The sequence below is a fragment of the Mytilus galloprovincialis genome, chromosome 3 (assembly GCF_965363235.1).
Source record: "Mytilus galloprovincialis chromosome 3, xbMytGall1.hap1.1, whole genome shotgun sequence".
NCBI lineage: Eukaryota > Metazoa > Mollusca > Bivalvia > Mytilida > Mytilidae > Mytilus > Mytilus galloprovincialis.
In genome coordinates this window covers 92,213,986-92,234,652 of record NC_134840.1, presented here as the reverse complement: position 1 = coordinate 92,234,652, position 20,667 = coordinate 92,213,986, and the positions used below count along the sequence as shown (strand labels likewise).

The 20,667-nt window shown below is 30.7% G+C and overlaps 1 protein-coding gene across 3 annotated transcripts; it reads right to left on the bottom strand.

Annotated features, from left to right (window-relative positions):
* Positions 1-6,287: 6,287 nt before the first annotated feature.
* On the bottom strand, positions 6,288-19,966 carry LOC143069388 (programmed cell death protein 10-like). Of its 3 annotated transcripts, none has more exons than XM_076243997.1 (10): positions 19,879-19,966; positions 16,864-16,972; positions 16,355-16,408; positions 15,731-15,857; positions 14,750-14,773; positions 11,336-11,383; positions 10,593-10,719; positions 9,898-9,985; positions 8,340-8,425; positions 6,288-6,646 (listed from the first exon to the last, which is right to left on the bottom strand). In XM_076243997.1, exons 2-10 carry the CDS (start codon positions 16,939-16,941, stop codon positions 6,556-6,558), a joined length of 723 nt encoding a protein of 240 aa, XP_076100112.1. In that variant the 5' UTR covers positions 16,942-16,972; positions 19,879-19,966; the 3' UTR covers positions 6,288-6,555. The 3 variants fall into 3 exon arrangements, with proteins under 3 accessions (XP_076100112.1, XP_076100113.1, XP_076100114.1); XM_076243998.1 differs by lacking the exon at positions 19,879-19,966 and adding an exon at positions 19,681-19,701; XM_076243999.1 differs by lacking the exon at positions 14,750-14,773 and having other exon boundaries at positions 19,879-19,961.
* Between the last annotated feature and the right edge of the window lie 701 nt (positions 19,967-20,667).

The following is a 20,667-nucleotide window of genomic DNA, read 5'->3' as shown; positions in this document are numbered from 1 at the left end:
AGATAACTTAGAACCTTGTGTCTTGTGTGAGTAAGCCCAGGCCTAATATTGGCTTCCAAAAAAACCCAGTCCATTTATCAGTTTAATTTGGAAAAAATTCCACAAAAAAACACAAGCAAGACTTTAATGTTACACTGCTGATGTAATGTAGGAACACAATATGTTGCAAGCTTTATAACTGAAAGAAACAAGAATGTGTCCACAGTACACGGATGCCCCACTCACACTATCATTTTCTATGTTTAAAGGACTGTGAAATTGGAATAAATTCTCTAATTTGGCATTAAAATTAGAATGATCTTATCAAAGGGAACATGTATACTAAGTTTCAAGTTGATTGGACTTCTACTTTATCAAAAACTACCTTGACCAAAAACTTTAACCTGAAATTTGCACTATCATTTTCTATGTTCAGTGAACCGTAAAATTGGGGTCAAAACTCTAATTTGGCATTTAAATTAGAAAGATCATATCATAGGGCACATGTATACTAAGTTTCAAGTTGATTGGACTTCAACTTCATCAAAAACTACCTTGACCAAAAACTTTAACCTGAAGCCAAAAACTTTAACCTGAAATTTGCACTATCATTTTCTATGTTCAGTGAACCGTAAAATTGGGGTCAAAACTCTAATTTGGCATTTAAATTAGAAAGATCATATCATAGGGCACATGTATACTAAGTTTCAAGTTGATTGGACTTCAACTTCATCAAAAACTACCTTGACCAAAAACTTTAACCTGAAGCCAAAAACTTTAACCTGAAATTTGCACTATCATTTTCTATGTTCAGTGAACCGTAAAATTGGGGTCAAAACTCTAATTTGGCATTTAAATTAGAAAGATCATATCATAGGGCACATGTATACTAAGTTTCAAGTTGATTGGACTTCAACTTCATCAAAAACTACCTTGACCAAAAACTTTAACCTGAAATTTGCACTATCATTTTCTATGTTCAGTGAACCGTAAAATTGGGGTCAAAACTCTAATTTGGCATTTAAATTAGAAAGATCATATCATAGGGCACATGTATACTAAGTTTCAAGTTGATTGGACTTCAACTTCATCAAAAACTACCTTGACCAAAAACTTTAACCTGAAGCCAAAAACTTTAACCTGAAATTTGCACTATCATTTTCTATGTTCAGTGAACCGTAAAATTGGGGTCAAAACTCTAATTTGGCATTTAAATTAGAAAGATCATATCATAGGGCACATGTATACTAAGTTTCAAGTTGATTGGACTTCAACTTCATCAAAAACTACCTTGACCAAAAACTTTAACCTGAAGCCAAAAACTTTAACCTGAAATTTGCACTATCATTTTCTATCAGTGAACCGTAAAATTGGGGTCAAAACTCTAATTTGGCATTTAAATTAGAAAGATCATATCATAGGGCACATGTATACTAAGTTTCAAGTTGATTGGACTTCAACTTCATCAAAAACTACCTTGACCAAAAACTTTAACCTGAAGCGGGACAGACGGACGAACGAACAGACGAACGAACAGACGGACGGACGAACGAACGAACGAACGGACGCACAGACCAGAAAACATAATGCCCCTCTACTATCGTAGGTGGGGCATAAAAACTTATGGTTTTGAGCAAGATAGAACATTAAATTACTGGTACACAAATTTCACAACAGTTCCATTCTTTATATCGTTAACCTCAAGACAAAATCTTTTTATATCAAAGAAAGGTATTAAGAAAAATATAAAAAAGAAGATGTGGTATGATTGCCAATGAGACAACTATCCACAAAAGACCAAAATGACACAGACATTAACAACTATAGGTCACTGTACGGCCTTCAACAATGAGCAAAGCCCATACCGCATAGTCAGCTATAAAAAGTAGGTTATCACTTAAACAAGGCTAATAGGTTAAACAATAAACATTTTCACCTCAAAACAAAAAAGATGTTTGTGTATACAGTAAACTGGCACCTAGAAACATATTAGTTAAAATTAAAAAAATAACAGTACCAGTAATTAAAATCATTCCATCTTTTATCACTTGATAGCTGCCATGTTGTGTTGGATACTCAAAAATATTCAATAAATTCTGATTGTGAAACCAAAGTCTAGAAAGTGATACATGTATTTCTATTTTGAACAAATATTTTGTATCAAATTTAAAGAAAACTTAATAGGATAATACTACATAATTTTTTTACATAACCTTTTTTTCAATATATTTCAAAATCTACTGATATTTTAATATCTATATATAATAATCTTGATTGTAAGTTATATTTTTTCTTTAAATTTTTCCTCTGCCACAGTAACAAAACTTCCACATATGTACAAGGTACCCACCTCCCAAAAACTTGAAAAAGGAAATATATATAATAGGAGACAACTTTCAATTGACAAAAAATATGGAATAATAAATCATGGTTAATTTAAGATTACACAAAAACTGAGACAAAATTACACATAAGGGACGACATCAAAAGATCGATGTAGGATAAAAAACTTAAATCAAATAGTTTGGGGGTGGGGGGTTAACATTGCTACAAGTTTTGTTAATTCAAAATCGATTTTACATATATCCATATAGGTAAATCAATTTTTCCCAAATTAAGTTAAGACGGGGGGTGTGGGGGGTTAGTGTAAAAACTATGTGAATTAAGTTTTTTATCCTACATTGAAATTTTGATGTCGTCCCTAAATGGGACAAGTGTTGTTAAATACATGTAGAATACAATGTGAAACTTAAAGTGAATAATAAATAAACATAAATTTGCCATTTGTATTATATTGGAATGTTCACCCATAGAGATTAGGACTCTATATCAAAATGAACAGAACGTAAAATTTTCAAATCAACAAAAACAAACTTAAATTCAATAAGGCCGCCATCATTAAATCTATAAATAGATTCTAAAGTAATTTGTCAAAAATTTATGTCAGGTAAGGAGGTACATCTGACCATTATTTTATATAAGAACATCTGATATTTATTCAAGAAATGAAAAGTTCTTTGACTCTTCTGTCTTTTTAGGTCAAAAGATCAAATTTATTTATGAGGTAGATATTGAAGAGATGAGGGGGGACCTGAGAATCCCAAAGTTGTTTTTTAGTCTGCCAAATTAAACTTTTACAGCAAAAAGTGATCAGTCCATTATCGACATTAAAAAAGTATATCAACTATCATTAACACTTATAAAATAAACTTCAATTGTTATTCAGTCTTTCTTCCAGCAGCTTGTCTATTATTGAGGATATAGTTAAATTATACAATCATAAATAATGTCTATATAAATATGTTATATGAAATTGTATGCTTCAAGCATGCTTTATCTATTCTAGGCAAGAAAATTATGACTATTGACTATTGCTTGCATTAAAGAGAAGAAGGAGATATGACAAGAGACATTAATTTGCCTCTCAATTGACATATATATATATATGTATAAGACATATTGATTTAGTACAATCTGAAATTGGGGCTATTTTGCAAGGTTCAACAGTTTTCTTTAAATACAAGAAGTTGAAAACCTCAGGATGCAATTAAAAATTCAAATATATTTTAGAACTGATACATGAGACACATTCTACCAAATGTTTGAAAAGTTCTTTGTTTTATTATATTTTATTCAAGCGGTCAATAAATGGTCACTAATCTTATCCTAGCCTTACTTAAGCATGAGCAGAAGCATTAATCTCAGTGTCCCAATTTAGTTTTATCTACCAATATGGGACCGTAAAAACAAGTGAGGTATTTCATCTTAGGCCAAATAAAATAATATACAATTTCCTGCCAGCACAGGCACTTGTCTCAGAAAAAAAAAGGCACTTGTCTCAGAAAAAAAATTTCCTATACACCTTAATGTGTTTTATTTAGGTATATAGGTTTTTTTTTCTGAGACAAGTGCTTGTGCCTGCCAGGGGCGAATCCAAATATTTAAAAAAAATTTGTAAGGTTTCCACGGAACCCAGTGTCTCGCCTACTTTTGCTGTTAATCGCAGACTCAACAAAAATGAGGAAAAACATCAATAAAAATTTCCCTCTCGATACTGTCTTTTGATTGAAGAAGATTCCAAGTTTGGTAAAAAAATCCAGGATAGGTTATGAATCTAATAAATGTTTTATAAACTTTAACTGCAGACTGTATGTAATGTTAACTGGAAGAAAAACTAAGTCCATTTATAAGTAAAATACAGAAAAAGTGATTTTTTTTTTACAAAATTTACTTCTGAATAATATCTTATGATCAGAAACAAGCTTTTGTCTAAGTTTGGTAGAAATCCAGGATAGTTTAAGAACATTATAAAAATTTTAAAAACTTAAACCACAGAGTGAATGTTTTGCTTCTGGCAAAAAAACTAAGTCCATTTATAAGTAAAATACGGAAAAGTGGAAATTTATTTTTACAAAATTTTCTTCTTCATACTATATTATGATCATAAACAAGCTTCTGTCCAAGTTTGGTACAAATCAAGGATAGTTTATGAAAGTTATTAAAATTTTAAAAACTTTAACCACAGAGTGAATGTAATGTTTCCTCGCAGAAAAACTAAGTCCATTTATAAGTAAAATACGGAAAAAATTTACTTCTGGATACTTTTTTATGATCATAAACAAGCTTCTGTCTAAGTTTGGTAGAAATTCAGTATAGTTTAAGAAAGTTATTAAAATTTCAAAAACTTTAACCACAGAGTGAATATTTGTGGACGCCGCCGCCGACGACGGAATGTAGGATCGCTTAGTCTCGCTTTTTCGACTAAAGTCAAAGGCTCGACAAAAAGGGGGGTGTCCCAACCTAGGATAAAGGGGGAGGTGTCAACCCAGGATAAAAATGGGGAATTCCAACCCCTAGAACCATCCCCCCTGAATCTACCACTACCTACCCCTAGCTAAACTTATTCTTATCCCCCTTATGCAAAATTTTCTTTTAGGTTAATATTTTTAATATGCATAGTTCAGACAACAATGAAGTCCTTATTTTTGGATATTGAATAAAATAAAACAAGATCTTAGTTTCTAATCTATAACCTTAAATTTATTTCATGAGGCAACTAAAAGTATGATTTTCATTTCACTTGGCCTCATATCTAAAAAGTCTAAATCCACTTAGTGTATTTCTATCATGCAATACCTATATTTTTTTGGTCAAGGAAGATAAACCACAAAAAATATTGTTGTATTCATTTCTAATTTAAAATCTATCTGTGTCTATTGTGAAATAAACCACTTGTCATACATTGTTAAGCCAAACATTTATCCACTATTTTACAATTAGGAAGCTGATAACAATAGTATTATTTGACCCTGAAACCGGGTGGTGTTTAATCCCCCCCACCAAAAAAAAATGTCCTTAATTAATCAAGTACATGTACTAGATTCTTACCTGAACAACAAAATTGGTAAATATATTTAAAAAAAGTTCAAGTATCTTCTTTCCCAGTAAATAAAATGCTAAAAGCAGTAGGGCTGATAGGTCCAATTTTTATGGCCACGCAACAAAGTTGTCGGTGCCATATAGTTTTAACCTTGTCCGTAATTCGGTAATTCTGAAAATCTGTAATTCCGTCTTTCCACAACAAACCATTATACAGAGTTTTTATCTAAACGCCTTCAGATATTGATCTGATTTTTGGCATGTGAGTTAACCAAGATATGTCGATAAATTGTTGAAAATCACAGTTATATGGACCTTTTTCTATACGCCTCCAGCTTTTTAGCTGATTTTTGATATGTGAGACTATCAACATGTTTGTGTCCACAAAACATTATTGAAATTGCAGATGTTTCAACTTTTTGAGACGGGGCCATTCGTGTCGCTTTGACACATCTAGTTTTAAAAATATTTTATTCTTGCAAGAAAAAATTTCAATAAATGACACATTCTAATAGACAACTTCCGAGTTCAATGCATTTCTGTCAAAAGCTCTGGTTTAAGTGAACATCATTGGCGTGTTTAGGGGCATCATCACTTCCTTTCCAATGTTGAGGGAGTGGTTGGAAAACTACATTGCTATATTGCACAAATTATTTGGCAAATTAGATTCTCATAATTGACAATCAGCACTGCTGTCATAAGGGGATTGTGATTAAGTTCTTACAAAACAAACTTTTTTTCTAGTTTATCCTGCATAATGACGATCACTAAGACGCTTGATGAACGGTAATAGTGCAGGATACAGGCGATTCCCTCTATCTGGTAAATGACGTCATAAAGGCGCATATAATTGACGAATTTTTCACAGTGAAAGTTGATCTCGAAAGTGGTCTATTGTAAACACACTTTTGAATATGTTGAATAAATAATAGTCATCACATAAAATTTATTTTTGTCAACTTTTCCACATTTATACATGTGAAATACATCAAATATGTTTAAATTTTAATAATTTAATCTGTTTTGGTATGAAAATGAGTAAAAATAAAACAGCTACAAACATTTTCCAGGTTTACATATGTATGTAGCCTACTATCAAATAATTCCCTCATAAAAATGAAAGAAAGGTTTGCTAAAATAAATCAAACTAAATGTTTATACAACAGACATCTAGCTGATGCATGTTTGGTTCGAGATTCATTCTCTCTCTGTTTCTTGTTTCACAGTTCTTAAAATGACATTCGTCTGGTAGATCAAGAAATTAGCACTTAGAAACACATTCTGTCTTCTGCAAGAGAGAAAATTTGAATATATAATTTATCAATATAATATGTAAAGTTCTGTACACAGCTAAATTATCTCTGGAATTATTAGAACACAAAATAATTATTTTTACTTCATTCAAAGTTTGATAAAAAATATTTACTAATAATTCAATTTTGGATGTAACACGTCTTCTGATTGGCCAACAGTGTAATGGTTCTCAGCTCATAGACATAATTTTATCATGTGACCAAGACCTCATCAATGCTTTTTCATGATTTATTCCGGCTTAAAATGGATATTAGAATTAAATTATAAGGAATGACTATAATATTTTTTCTGTCTATTTTAAGTATTGAATTGTGGTGCACACTTTAAAATAACCTACACTTAAACACAAGTTATTGTTTGAAAACTACAAAAATGCTTATTTTGGCCCCCCTTTTTGGCCCCTTATTCCTAAACTATTAGGACCATAACCCCTAAAATCAATCCCAACCTTCCTTTAGTGGTATTAAACCTTCTGGTAAAAATTTATAGAGATCCATTCACTAAAACAAAAGTTATTGTCCCGAAACTAAAGGCGTCTTGGGACGATGCAGACGACGACAACAACATGATACCATTATACGACGCAAAAAAAATTTTGTGGTCGTATAAAATTGCTACAGACAAAAAAAATAATTGTTCATTTTGCAGCAATTGTTAAATCGAATAATGAGAATCAAAGTATATAAAAGACATGATATTCAAGAATGTTCTCTAATAAAAGGATATTAGATTGAATAAAGAAAAAGAATATTTTATAGTACAAAGGTACTATAAACATATTACATTTGGATTCAAAGTTGAAGAAAAAAACACTTCAAAAGACAATTTTAATCATCACATGGTTACATTTACGACAACATTTATGGCAATAAATGTCCTTATCTCCAGACCAAAATTTCCCAATCTCATGATCTGAGTTTTACAGTCCATCACATGTATGTGTGCATCACATTTTTATGTTATTTCTTCATAGACAGAAAAAAATATTACAATTATTCCTTAAATATTAAATTAACTGGTATGATTTGTTTTGCTTCTCGTAGATTGTTGCTTAGTCCTGGTAGCTTATCAGATGTTGAAGGCAACATAAAAATAATAACTAGATTTAATTCTTCTTCCTACATATTTAAGAGAAAAAAATGTACTCTCTTTTCTGATTTTTACTTATGCTGCGTTCACACATAATTCCATTAACTAATTTGAATTAGTTTAATCCACATTGAAAACATTTGACGTCCAAACATTAATTCTAATTGCAATGCGATTAAATTTGCTTTACTGTTCGAACAACTTTAACTTTGAATTCGTATCAACAAAAACAGATTTCTAATGCGAATTGGTTTATGCAAATTAGCCAATTCAAATCAATCCAAATTAAAAAGGAAGAGTGGGTGAACGCGATTAGCGAATTCGATTTACATTTGATTCAAATTCAATTCAAATTAAATGTAACTTTTAATAACTACAAGCTTTGTAAGAAATATTTAAAAATGTATAACAAAACATATAACTGAAACTAAGAAAAAAGAAGCAAAAGAAAATGTTAAAAGTCAACTGTGATCTACAGTTGTTGATATCCTTGTCCTTGTCTCTGGTGGATAGTTATCTCATTGGCATTGATACCACATTTCATTATTTTATATATATATGTTATCTATGTAACTTACTGGCTGCCATCTCTGAAGAAGGCTTTTAGCATATTGCTGAACTTCTTAGAATATCTTACAAATTCTTTTTTCCTATCTTCTAAAATCTAAAAACAGAAAGTAAATTATAGATAATAAACAAAAGTTCCTGTACATTTGATACTTCAATCATATCTTTTATAATTTCAAATATTTTAAATCCTTGAGCACAGATTTTGGCAGCAGAAAAAGATTTGTTGTATCGCCAAATCAAGGGCATGTGAGAGTCAGGGATATTATGGGTATTATTTGCACCTGTTTTAAGTCAGGAATCTGATGTACAGTAGTTGTTTATGTAATTTATACGTGTTTCACGTTTCTTGTTTTTTATATAGTTTAGACTGTTGGTTTTCCTGTTTGAATGGTTATACACTAGTAATTTTGGGGCCCTTTATAGCTTGTTGTTCAGTGTTAGCCAAGGCTCCGTGTTGAAGGATGTTCATTGACCTTTAATAGTTTACTTTTATAAATTGTTATTTGGATGGAGAGTTGTCTCATTGGAACTCATACCACATCTTCGTATATCTATATTACAATGGCTGATGATGATGGAAATGTTTAGCAACCTTGACTGAATTTACATCCCTCGCACGGTCTGTATAACAATGACGTCCAATTTTCTCAACCATGCAGAACCTGCCATGTTAATTCTTTATTCTAGTTTAATACAAATATTTGCCACTGGAAATTAAATGAACAACAATTGACCAAAATAAAATTCTGCATTTTGATGCCATTACACCTGTCTCTTTATTTACAAACTAGTATTATATGCTAATCATGACACAAAATATAAGTGAATTTGAATAAAATCAGTTCATTTACGTAAATTTAACAGATTGATATAATACATGTTTTTAGAGAATTGGATTATATACATGTATGATGTTATCTTATGTGGTATTATATTACATGGTTTTGTTTTGATGCTTCTGATAAAACTATTTATTATGCCCTAGATTTGATTATGATTTTTGGTGTTTTAAAGCCACTTTAAAGCTCCACATTTAGGCTATTTCCTAGCAGCCAATTTTTATTGGTGAAGGAAGCCGGAGTGCCCAGAGAAAACAACCAACCTTCGATAGAAAAACTGACAATCCTAGTCAATTATGATTAGAGTTGAGTGCACCCGCACCAGCAGGGTTTGAACTCACAACCTCAGGGTTGACTGGCTAGTGATTACAGAAGTAACTACTTAGACCACTCGGCCACCGAGGCCCCATTATTCCCTAGATAATGTGACTACATTTTGCTAGACATGACACAAAATACATGTAAATTTGTCAGAAATAAGTTCATTAGTTTTTATGATAATATGGACTGCTGATACCATAGATGGAGTCGCTCAACATTACATCTCTGGCCTTGAAGTCATTAAACTTTCGAGTCAGTTTTTTGTACTCATACTCCAAAAACAACCAAGCAAAATGCTAGATTTCATGTTTCTAGCATGATTTTTGTGCTTTGAGCACTGAACAAAGTTTTATGACTTTAACCCCAGATGTTTTGAGAAGACAAATAATTTTATGTTAAACTATACCTGTTTACTTCCACTCTCACCACCAGGTATCTCAGCTATTACTTTGTTGAAGGCATCTAATAAATGTTTTATGGAACCAGCAATTTCTCTGGGAAAATAAAACATAAAAGAAATTTACAGTATTGTAAGATTATATGTACAATTTTTATTTTTTTTTCATTTCAAAATAATAATCTTGAAGAGAAATCAAAGTATTTAAGATGTCTCATCTTTATAACCATCTTTATTCTTTATCTTTATAAACTGTCATTGATAAACATCTTTTTTAAAGACAGAACACTTTTTAGAGAATTTTCTTCCTTGTTCTTTAAAAAAAAGAACAATAATGAGTTCTGTGTATTGGAATGAAATAGCTTGAGGTATACAAAGTAAACAAATCTCTAAATTGGAGTTCTGCAGAAGACAAAGACTAAATAGATTTTTTATCAAGGAGTTATTTTCCATACAGAGTTCTACATGATATTTTTATAAGAGTCTTTTTCAGTGAATTTAATTTGATATAGTTTTACCGGGCAATATAAAAACACTGTCACCAATCAGGTTTTACCGGGCAGTATAAAAACACTGTCACCAATCAGTCCTGGCTATGCAATCTTTTTTTCAAAGTTCTCCTTGAGACAAATTGAATTATCTCCCATATCATTCTTTAATTAGACGATCAAGCTTCAAAATATTTTTTTATCACTAAGACTTACTTAATGGTTTCTAGGAATTGTTTTCGGTCATCAATTTGTATTGGAATGCGACTTAATATGGTTTTAAGGTTTGTGGCACATCTGTTTAATTCTTGGAATGATGGTTCAGGTCTGAGCAATCTTAATTCTGAAAAAAAAAAGTTCTTTGCATTATACAATATGAATAACTTTACCACAAACAAATCTCTCACTAATATTGGCACTAACCTCATAATAGTTTCTAACTTTTCATTATATTCTTGATTTAATTTTAATAGGCTGATAAAGTCTTTTAATTGATATCTACCACCTAGATCATCCAGTAACAGAGACTGTCTAGTACATAATGAAGAATTCTGTATCATTTTACATAATGGCGAAACAACTTAAAAGTGTTTTTTAATATTTACTTAACAACAAACTGATCAATAAACTTCTGTTGTTCGTAAATACATATAGAAACAGAGTTAACATGCTTAATATATTGTATGGTTTTGCTCACCATACACCAGTTTGTGCCAAACTGTTTTAGGGTTTGTCTGACCGAAAAACAAATTTGAACTTTTCTACTATATGTTCAACCAAAAAATCCTAAAAATTCTATATGACCGAATGAATTTTTGTCTGATATTTTGTCGTTCAGACAGAGTTTGGGATACACTGCATACACTGACTAATAGTTGTTAATTTTTATGTCAATGGTCTCTGGTTGAGAGTTTTCTCATTGGATTTCATACCACATCTTCTTATTTTCATATTCTCACCTTTACTGGATGGATGCATAGCAGCTCCACTTGGTGTGGTTTTGGATGCTATAAAGATAAAGAGTACAAAAACAATGTTTTAATATACAAAGAAATACATGAAAAAAATAACTGAATATACCAAGGCCATATTATCTTTTTGTTTTCCCATAATGCATAGTACATGTTCTGTTTATGGTAATAATAATAGGTCATCAATTACCAAAGCAAATTTGCATATTAAGACAATTGTTCTTTAGTAAAGCCAGCCATAAATTCGGAAATCTAACCATTTCAGTTTTTTATATAAGAACCCAATAGATGGAAGTAAGGATTTATCATTTCCTGCAGTCAAAAATATTTTTTTTCTTATAACAGAGCTTGTGTTTGATTCAACAAAGGAGCTTGTAACAAATTTTATATGGGGAGGGGGCATTACAAAACAATAGACTTTTTTTATAATGTATATATAACAGTCTCTACTCAACAGTTAGATTATATCAAGAAAAAGTCATCACTTTATTTAATATATATCAGAACATGGAAGTATTATATTGACAGGAACTCCAACAAAAAATTAGCACATTCGCACCCCACTGATTTCTTTAGGAAAATAAAAGGTTCCGACTCAGTATGTCAAGTATGTGATAACTCCTTTGTGGGGTATCTGCGATGCCGCCCTCGCGTGTGTAGTTTACAGAAACTGATCTTATCACGTGATCTGTTATCGAGGGTCTAATCTACCTACCAATGTAAATAAACACGGAAACTCCCGTGGCTAATTGCGAATCGCTACATGAATAACGACACCTGTTTCTATTCAATAATTAAAGACTACAGCTGAAACAATCTTAAAAATCGGTCCATATTTAACAGAATGACAAAAGAAAAATAATTGTATTTGGAAAGAAAGTAAGATTATTTTTAGTTTTGTCTAATATGTTTTTATCACTAGAACTAGGAAATCGGGAAATATCGGATTATGCAGATTACATGACTCTGAAGTAGAGTGTTTGCAGAAAATAATTTGATGTCCGTTTAGTGTGCCTGATGGCGCCTGATAACTCAAATTTTAAGTTAAAGATTGTAAATTTTAATCGAGTGTAACACAAATATTAATAGTTTTCTCGATCGTAAAATGTAACTTAACATATTTATAGAAATTGTTTTAAGCACTAAGAGGTGTATAATTATACGCCCGTGATTGTCTCTCCATATAGTATGTATCAAGTTAAAACACAGATTACATGTACACCTTCTTTTTTTTTTTTTAATTCAACCTCGTCCGAGATTGCTCTGGCGTCTGACGGATTTGTTTTGGGAAATTTATAAAATTTTCTTTTTGTTGAAATGAATGAAACATTTGACACCGGACTTTCAGTAAACAATTCAACAAGTGATTTGTTAGCAGTAAACCTCAATTATACATGCAGATTACAACTATTTGTTTCCTTACACAAGACATTTATTATAATTCAATATAAAAATAAGAAGATATGATTGCCAATAAGACTACTCTCAACCAGAGATCAAATGAAACAGAAGTTTTCAACTATAGGTCACCTTACTGCCTTAAACATATTTTAGCAAATCCATTTCATATATGAAAAAAATTTTGGGTGGAAAAATTTTGTTTTGCAGTCGGGTCCTTCACACGGAATCATCTTTTCTATTGAACATGTTTCAGATTTACAAAAGCAATAAAACTCTTCAATTTCTTCTCCGATAATTTTTTCAAATTCTTCATCATCAAAATCGTGCATGTCCATATTGATTAGTGAAATATTTGTAAATGTTGATAGTTTATTAACATAGAAAACCTAAAAACTATAAATTGTCAACTGCCAAATATTGGCATGGTCGTTAAATGTCATATCCTTGACATTTATGTATACATCCGGTTACTTCGGTAAATTCCGTAATTACGAGTATCCCGAAAACGTCGTTGAACCCATGCATCGATACAACTAATTGAAAGATGTCAAATTAATTAACAGATACTTAACGATTTTGCGGCATCGCACTATAAACGTTTGAAGTCGGTTTGTTGGAGTTCCTGTCAATATAATACTTCCATGATCAGAAGTAAAATATTACAATCAATTTTATTTGATTAGTACAAATTATTGATGTTTTGATAACAACCACAAGGCTATGTGAGATTTTCAAGTGTGATAAATAAACAAAAGAAGCATATAACAGCTGGCATATTACATTTGAGCACAAAAATATAAAACAAACTTTCGACAGATTTATCCTCCTCACAGAACAAAATCAGAAATCAAGCAATTTTATAAAATAGCTGACTCCCATCACCGTAAGAGCTAATTTCCTAATGCATGTAGAGTAAGACTTTGGTTGGCTTGCTCGCTGTTTGAAAATTGTACAATTATAATCAGGATTATGTCCAATCAAACTTTAATGTAATATATACAGGTTTAACTATACTTATATATATTGTTTAAAAAGATGACAATCTTTTTTACGATTGGTTGACATTTATACAAAGTAAACAAACAGATTAAGCTAAGTTTTACTCTACAAGCACTAGGAAATTAGCTCTAAACAAAAATCATACACACTTAAATGCAACAAAAGATGACAGAATAAAGCAAATTGTGTTTTAGTTATTAAAACACATTTCAAAGGAACAATTTCATTTCTATATTGAAGGAGAAAAAGTTGTCACAATCAGTATACCTTTAAAGGCAGGAGAGACTTTTAGTATAAACAATACGAACCAGCTACATGCAGTATGAGATATGATTAAAAATGAGTTAATTAAAGGAAAAAAGTTACAGATTTATTTTTTTATTTTTATATCTCATATGTCTTGTAATTTATAGAATATTTAAACAGTATAATCTATCCAAGGTCTTTAATAATAACTAAAGAGGATCATTTAAATCTAGTTACTATTTTATTTACTGTGGAGTAATTTATTAACGTAAATACCAATTTCTTGGATATTTTATTTTGTGGTTTTGGAAAAGTCTGCATGCAAGCTTTAGAAAATTTGCACCTCGTTCAACACTTTAATTCAGGGATTGCCTGTACCCACCAAACGCATTAAAATTGGTATCCCAAAAATAATAATGAATCAACAGGACTGGTAAATTCATTTTCACTTATAATAAAAACAAATAAAGCATTTCTTAAATCTTCAGTGTTATTTAAACTAAAAACAGCTGTCTCAATAATTTTGATATCCTAGTGGAATGCTAGTAGAATTAATAAATATCAGTTTAAGGTATCTTTCAGACATGCACTTGTGAAAGCCACTTTGTCATGTTTGTAGTAGGTTTAAAAAAGTATATGAAGAAATGAAAGTTATTTGTTTTAGTGGATTCCAAGTTTATGATTATTAAGCCAGGTGCTGATATGCGTGCTAGTCAAACGTTGTAAGATGGATTCCCAGAAAACACTCTTTTGTACCTGTCAATTCGCTGTCTAATATTTCTGTATAAAAGACATTAAAACGACACTTAAAAATCTGGTGTTTTATAAAAAGAATATAATTCCACAGAACACATGCCAATTACACACTTATCACATTCCCATGTTCTGTGAACCTTGAAAACTAACAGTCTGGTCAAAAACTTTAATCTTGGAATGTACTTATTTCACACCAGCACATTTTCATATTGTTTAGTGAATTATGAAATCATGGTTCAACCATAACTGGGTATATAACTTAAAACGTTCTTACCTGTATGAATAAGTATACTGATTTATGAAAGAAAAAAAAAATGTGACATGGTTTCCAATGAGACAACTCTTCACAAGAGACCAAATTACACAGCTATAGGTCACCTTATTGCCTTCAATAATGAGCAAAGGCCAAACCGCATAGTCAGCTATAAAAGGCCTTGAAATCACAAATGTAAAACAACTGAAAAGAGAAAACTAACGGCCTAACTAATGTACAAAAAAAATAATGAAAAAAAATATGTATTACAGGTTTACACAGCAACAAACGACAACCACTGAATTACAGGCCCCTTACTTGTAGATTGATGGGACCACAACTTTCACCCAAAACTTCACCTAAAATGTACTGACTTCACAAAATCATATCTTCAGTTTGTGTTCAGAGTGCAATTGGTTACAATCATAATTTAGTATATAACATCAAAATGTGTACCAAGTTTGAAATGTGTTATTGACTAGATTGTAAACTATCTTAACTCAAACTTTAACCTGGCAATGTACTTATTTCACACTAACACATTTCTATGTTTATTTCAACTGTGAAATGAAAGCCAACTTAATTTGTCATACAACTTAAAAAGTTCATATTATAAATATCATGGAGCCTTGATTATAACTATTATGTGTTGTATTACGTTTCAAATTGATGTTACCACAAATGATTGAATCTACCATTAAATATATATGTGTTATATATGTACATACCATCATATCCTTGTGCATCACCTAATCTTAGCAGTGTTTCACATATATCAAAGTGGTCGTGTATGTCTGCTTTCTTCAGGATACCCCTCAAGAAATCATGGACAAATCCAGGCACTGTTGTGTCAACCTATAATCATGCAAGAGATTTATGTTATTTTTTTATTTACTTGTTTTGAATTGTTTGATGGATTTTCTTCCCAATATTTAGCAAATTTGGACTTTTCACCTAAAATGTTCTTCAACTTTGGCCTTTTTTTTATTCAAGCATCACTGAACATTGAGTCTTTTGTAGATGAAACAGGTTTCTACCATACAAAAATATAAGCCTGGTATAGTTGATGAGTTTTGTTAAGAAATTATTACTTGTTAGATCATTTAAAGATAAGTGGACTAAGGAGAAGGTTTTGCCAATCAATCACATGGTTGTTAAATGTGTGTTAGCTCCTGCTGTTGTACATGTAATGTTTTTCATAATTGTATTATAATTACTGTATATATATTTCAATTATTTGTGTATGTATGTATATTGACCTCTTGTACACTGATGTGTCTGAGGTTAATAAAATTTTAATCTTGAATCTTGTTCAGAGTAGACAGCAGACATGTTACAATTTATATCCTTACCTTTGAAAAAGAAGCTCGTAATGTCTGTGCTGATGATTTGTCTTTCTTTTCTAACTATAATAAATACACAAAAACTAAATTCTAAGACACATACAGATTTATGCCTCGTTCACACGGACATTTAATTCGAATTTGAATGAAAGCATGATAAGTATTTCTTGTTTCTTGTATTTTATATAGATTAGACTAGTGTTTTTTTCCTGTTTGAATAGTTTTACACTAGTCATTTTGGGGGTTGTTTATAGCTTGCTGTTCCATGTGAGCCAAGGCTCCCTGTTGAAGGCCCTACTTTGAACTATCATGGTTTACTTTTACAAATTGTGACTTTGATTGAGAGTAGTCTCATTGGCACTCATAACACATATTCTTCTATTTATTTTACATTCCTGTTACCCTGTGTATATAGTTACGTATTGTTGGTTGACATATCATTTACATTAACAGTAAACTGACTATCATTTTCATATCATAAAGATTTCCAAAATATTGAGAATTTTTCAAATACTTACACTTTCTAACAAAGGACCAATGACCACATCTAAGATCATCTTCCCATACATAGCTTTGTTGTTTTCCCCCATAGTCATTTCTCATTTATTCACTTTTTATGTCATTTTCCTGTAAAATAAAGTTAGATTTTCGACATCAATTTAAATGACGGTTGTAATTCTGAATAAAAATGTTTTACTTAATCTGACAGTTGTTTAATGTAAAGCAGCAAACATTTCAGGCATTATTGGACAAGAAAATATTGAATATATGTTTTGAATGTTGTTTTAACTTGACTACTATGCTGAGCCACAATTCTAAAGTTCTAGTCTTAAATATAAGTTGCTTATAATGTTACAGTTTGCAGGAAGACAAGTCACTATATCTGGATACATTATTTTGCTATTAAGTCGACCATGCAGATTTCTCCTCACTTCTTAGTTCTGCATGATTAGTGAGCATGGTCTTTTGTACCAGTAATAAGAGATCCTCCACCATGTTAACAATCTTTAAAAGCTACACTGTGATGGCATTTTTAATACCCTGTCTAGAATATTTATAATAAATAACTAAATAGTGGTTTTTATTCAAATTCTTATTACATGTACCACTTAAACTATTACTGTATTTTTCAAGACTTTCATAACTGATAGGTAGTCCATGTAATTTTTGTATTGTTAAAATACTACAGTGTTCTCCCAAGGGCCACTTAAGCATCATGGTCTTGTGATGTCATATTGATCTGGTGTCATTATATATCTGAAATAATTTCCAATGGATTTGATGATACAATTTTTTAAAAATGATGGTACATTGTGTTTCAAAATTCCCAGTTTACCAAGATGCAATATGAAATCTGTGCAGGTGAGAAACGTGTTATTTTTTCATTACAGAACATTATTCCAGTAGAGGAGATTCTACCTATTATGATCCTGGCTGGTAGTTTCATTTGTCTTATAAGTCTGTTTGTTTTACATTTTGTTAACAAAAATGAAAACTTACATCAAACATATATAATTATTAATACATGTAATAAGAACCCTTATGTCATTGTCTGTAACCTACAGATACTATACATACATGTATTAAGATAGAGCAAGCACATTCAAGTTAGCAAAAAGATAACTATGCTGGGGATATCTGTACATGTATGTAAACAGCCTTTTACTCTTTTGGTTATTAAAGCTTGATCATCTCTGTATGACCATAGATCAATGTAGATCTGTCACCTAATAACTTTGTTACCCAATAAAACAAACAACTTTAATTATGATTTATATTTATAAATTTAAAAACTGTATTTAACCATATATATTTAATCAAAATGAAAATCCTATTTCTAAATACTCAATCTTTTAAAACAGCAATTGGACTCAAAGAAATTTGTGAAAAATATAATGTTGACATCTTATGTATAAATGAATCATTTGAATCTGAAAAAAATACCCACTCTCATTTGGTGATTGGAAACCAATAACATCACCTAGACCAAACAAAGCAAGGGGAGGATCTGCAATATTTTTAAAGCCAAGCATTCATTTCATAGGACAAAGGCAGTAACATTTGGAATTAAAAGAAATTGAAATGGTCAGTATTGAAGTAAAAGACAGCAAAAACAAAACTTTTCATCTTTGGGTTCCGTACATCCCACCAAATAAACCAGAGTTGATGAAAAAGCTTTGTACACATATTCAACAAAAAAATTTAAACAATTTAATATTGGTAGGTGATCTGAATTCATGCTAAATCCTTCGAATGGAACAATACTGTCGAAAATAAACATGGAGAACTACTAGAACAATGTATGACAACAGCTAAGCTGATATGTGTTAATGATGGACAGGCTACAAGAAGAGCAAGTAGTTCTGTAATAATAGACTTATTTCTAATATCAAGGCAACTATCTAATGACGTAAAAAATTGTATAACCCTAACTCATGAAAAGGTACAATCAGACCATATTGCAGTATTGTTAGATTTTAATGCAGGAAATCCTCATGAAGAAAATACATCAGAAGAGGAATATTGGAATATCAAAAAATGTGATTGGAATGCATGGAAAGAAATAGCAAAAGAATCATTTTCAAAATTATCCTTGCCTCAAAATGAAAATATAGAAAATAACTACAACCGATTTGAAGAAACTTTAACAAACTGTATGACAAAATGCATTCCCTTAGTCAAACCAAAGAAAAAAACAATAATACAACACCCTCCATGGTGGAATGATGATATCAGAGAAATGAAAGGAAAACTAAACAAAGCCCAAAAGAAATTCAAATTAAGAAGTACACTAGAAAATTTTGAATATGTTGCAAAAGCAGAAAATGATTTTGAGATGACAAAAAAAGATGTCCAAAATAAATGGTCTGAAGACTTGTGTGAAAAAATTGGAGAAGCAAAATCTTTAAGGGAAAAATGATCAAATTTTAAAAAATTAACTAAAAAGAAATCTGAAAATTTAGTACATCCATTGCAAGGAAATAATGGAAATATTCTTTTCACTGAATCAGAAAAATCTAATATCCTTAAAAATACTTTCTTTGAACATGTTGAAGTTACCATTTAAAAGCTAATAATTTTAATCAACAATTCTATGATGACATCACACAGCAATACATCAGCATTAGTACTTCTAAGTTAATAAGCTTACAAACATAACAGTATTGACTATTGGCATGATTCATTGATTGGGAAGCAATATATATATACAAGTTACAATAGTATTCAAAATATTATATCTCATAATGGTCAAAATGTTACTGTTATTAATGACTTATAAGTAAATAAAATGGGAAATTTTTCATTTAAGTCATTTGGTGAGGTTTGTACTCAACCTGTAACTGGATAAATTCGTTAGATTAGATGGAAAATATGTAGGATTACTAGGAAATGTAAAAATTGTGTGAGGAGTGTGACCACACCCGATGTACTTCGATGAGTGAGTCAGATACAGTTTTGTTTTGCGTATATCATACTCAAAGACATTATACTATGTTCTTTCATTCAAATTATGTTTTTTTGAAGAAAAATACCTTGTTCTTGACATAAACAACTGGAATGGAAAAAATAATTTTTGTTTATCGTTTCAAGATTCACACCTCCTAAATGAAGAGTGTAACTGAAGTTATTTCCCTTTACCCGCTTTGTCGTATTTTTTCTAGTATGGGGAAAATGTTAAAGAACAGTTAAATATATATATAGAAACTACTGTTACTGTAAACCGTATGGAAAATAAGTTAAATAATTAAGGAATATTACTAAAAGATATTAAACAAGTAATCGAAAACAAAATGTCTAATGGTGAATCACTTTAACTTATATTCCCTACAACCACCCAGTGTTGATTCACAACGTATAAAATAAATCAAAAGAAATCCTATATATAATACTGTAATATCCCAAGGAGCCGGTCGTGTAAATTTCAACAACACAATACGTCTGGAAATAATACTTTTTTTTTATATATATTTCATCGGCAGGTTCATACATTATCCTACTTGCGGCATATATCTTATGATTTTATTGTTGGTGTTCCTAATGCAATATCCAGGAACATATATGTTAGATATACTGTTCCCAGCAATATTGAAGACTCTCTGTTTTCTAAAACTTATTGTGACAGTCTGTTGTTTATTACCCTTTCTCAACAAGATGAGACTACTGTAACACACAGTGTTTAGACAGTAGTCTCAGAATCAAGCGGTTTTTTACAAGGTTTACAAAGGGAATAAAGTGGCCGCAAGAAACTTCTAACCGACTGACTGTATTGTTCTTTCGTTCAGTATCTTTTGTGTATGTTCCGTTTTGAGAAAATTGTAAAC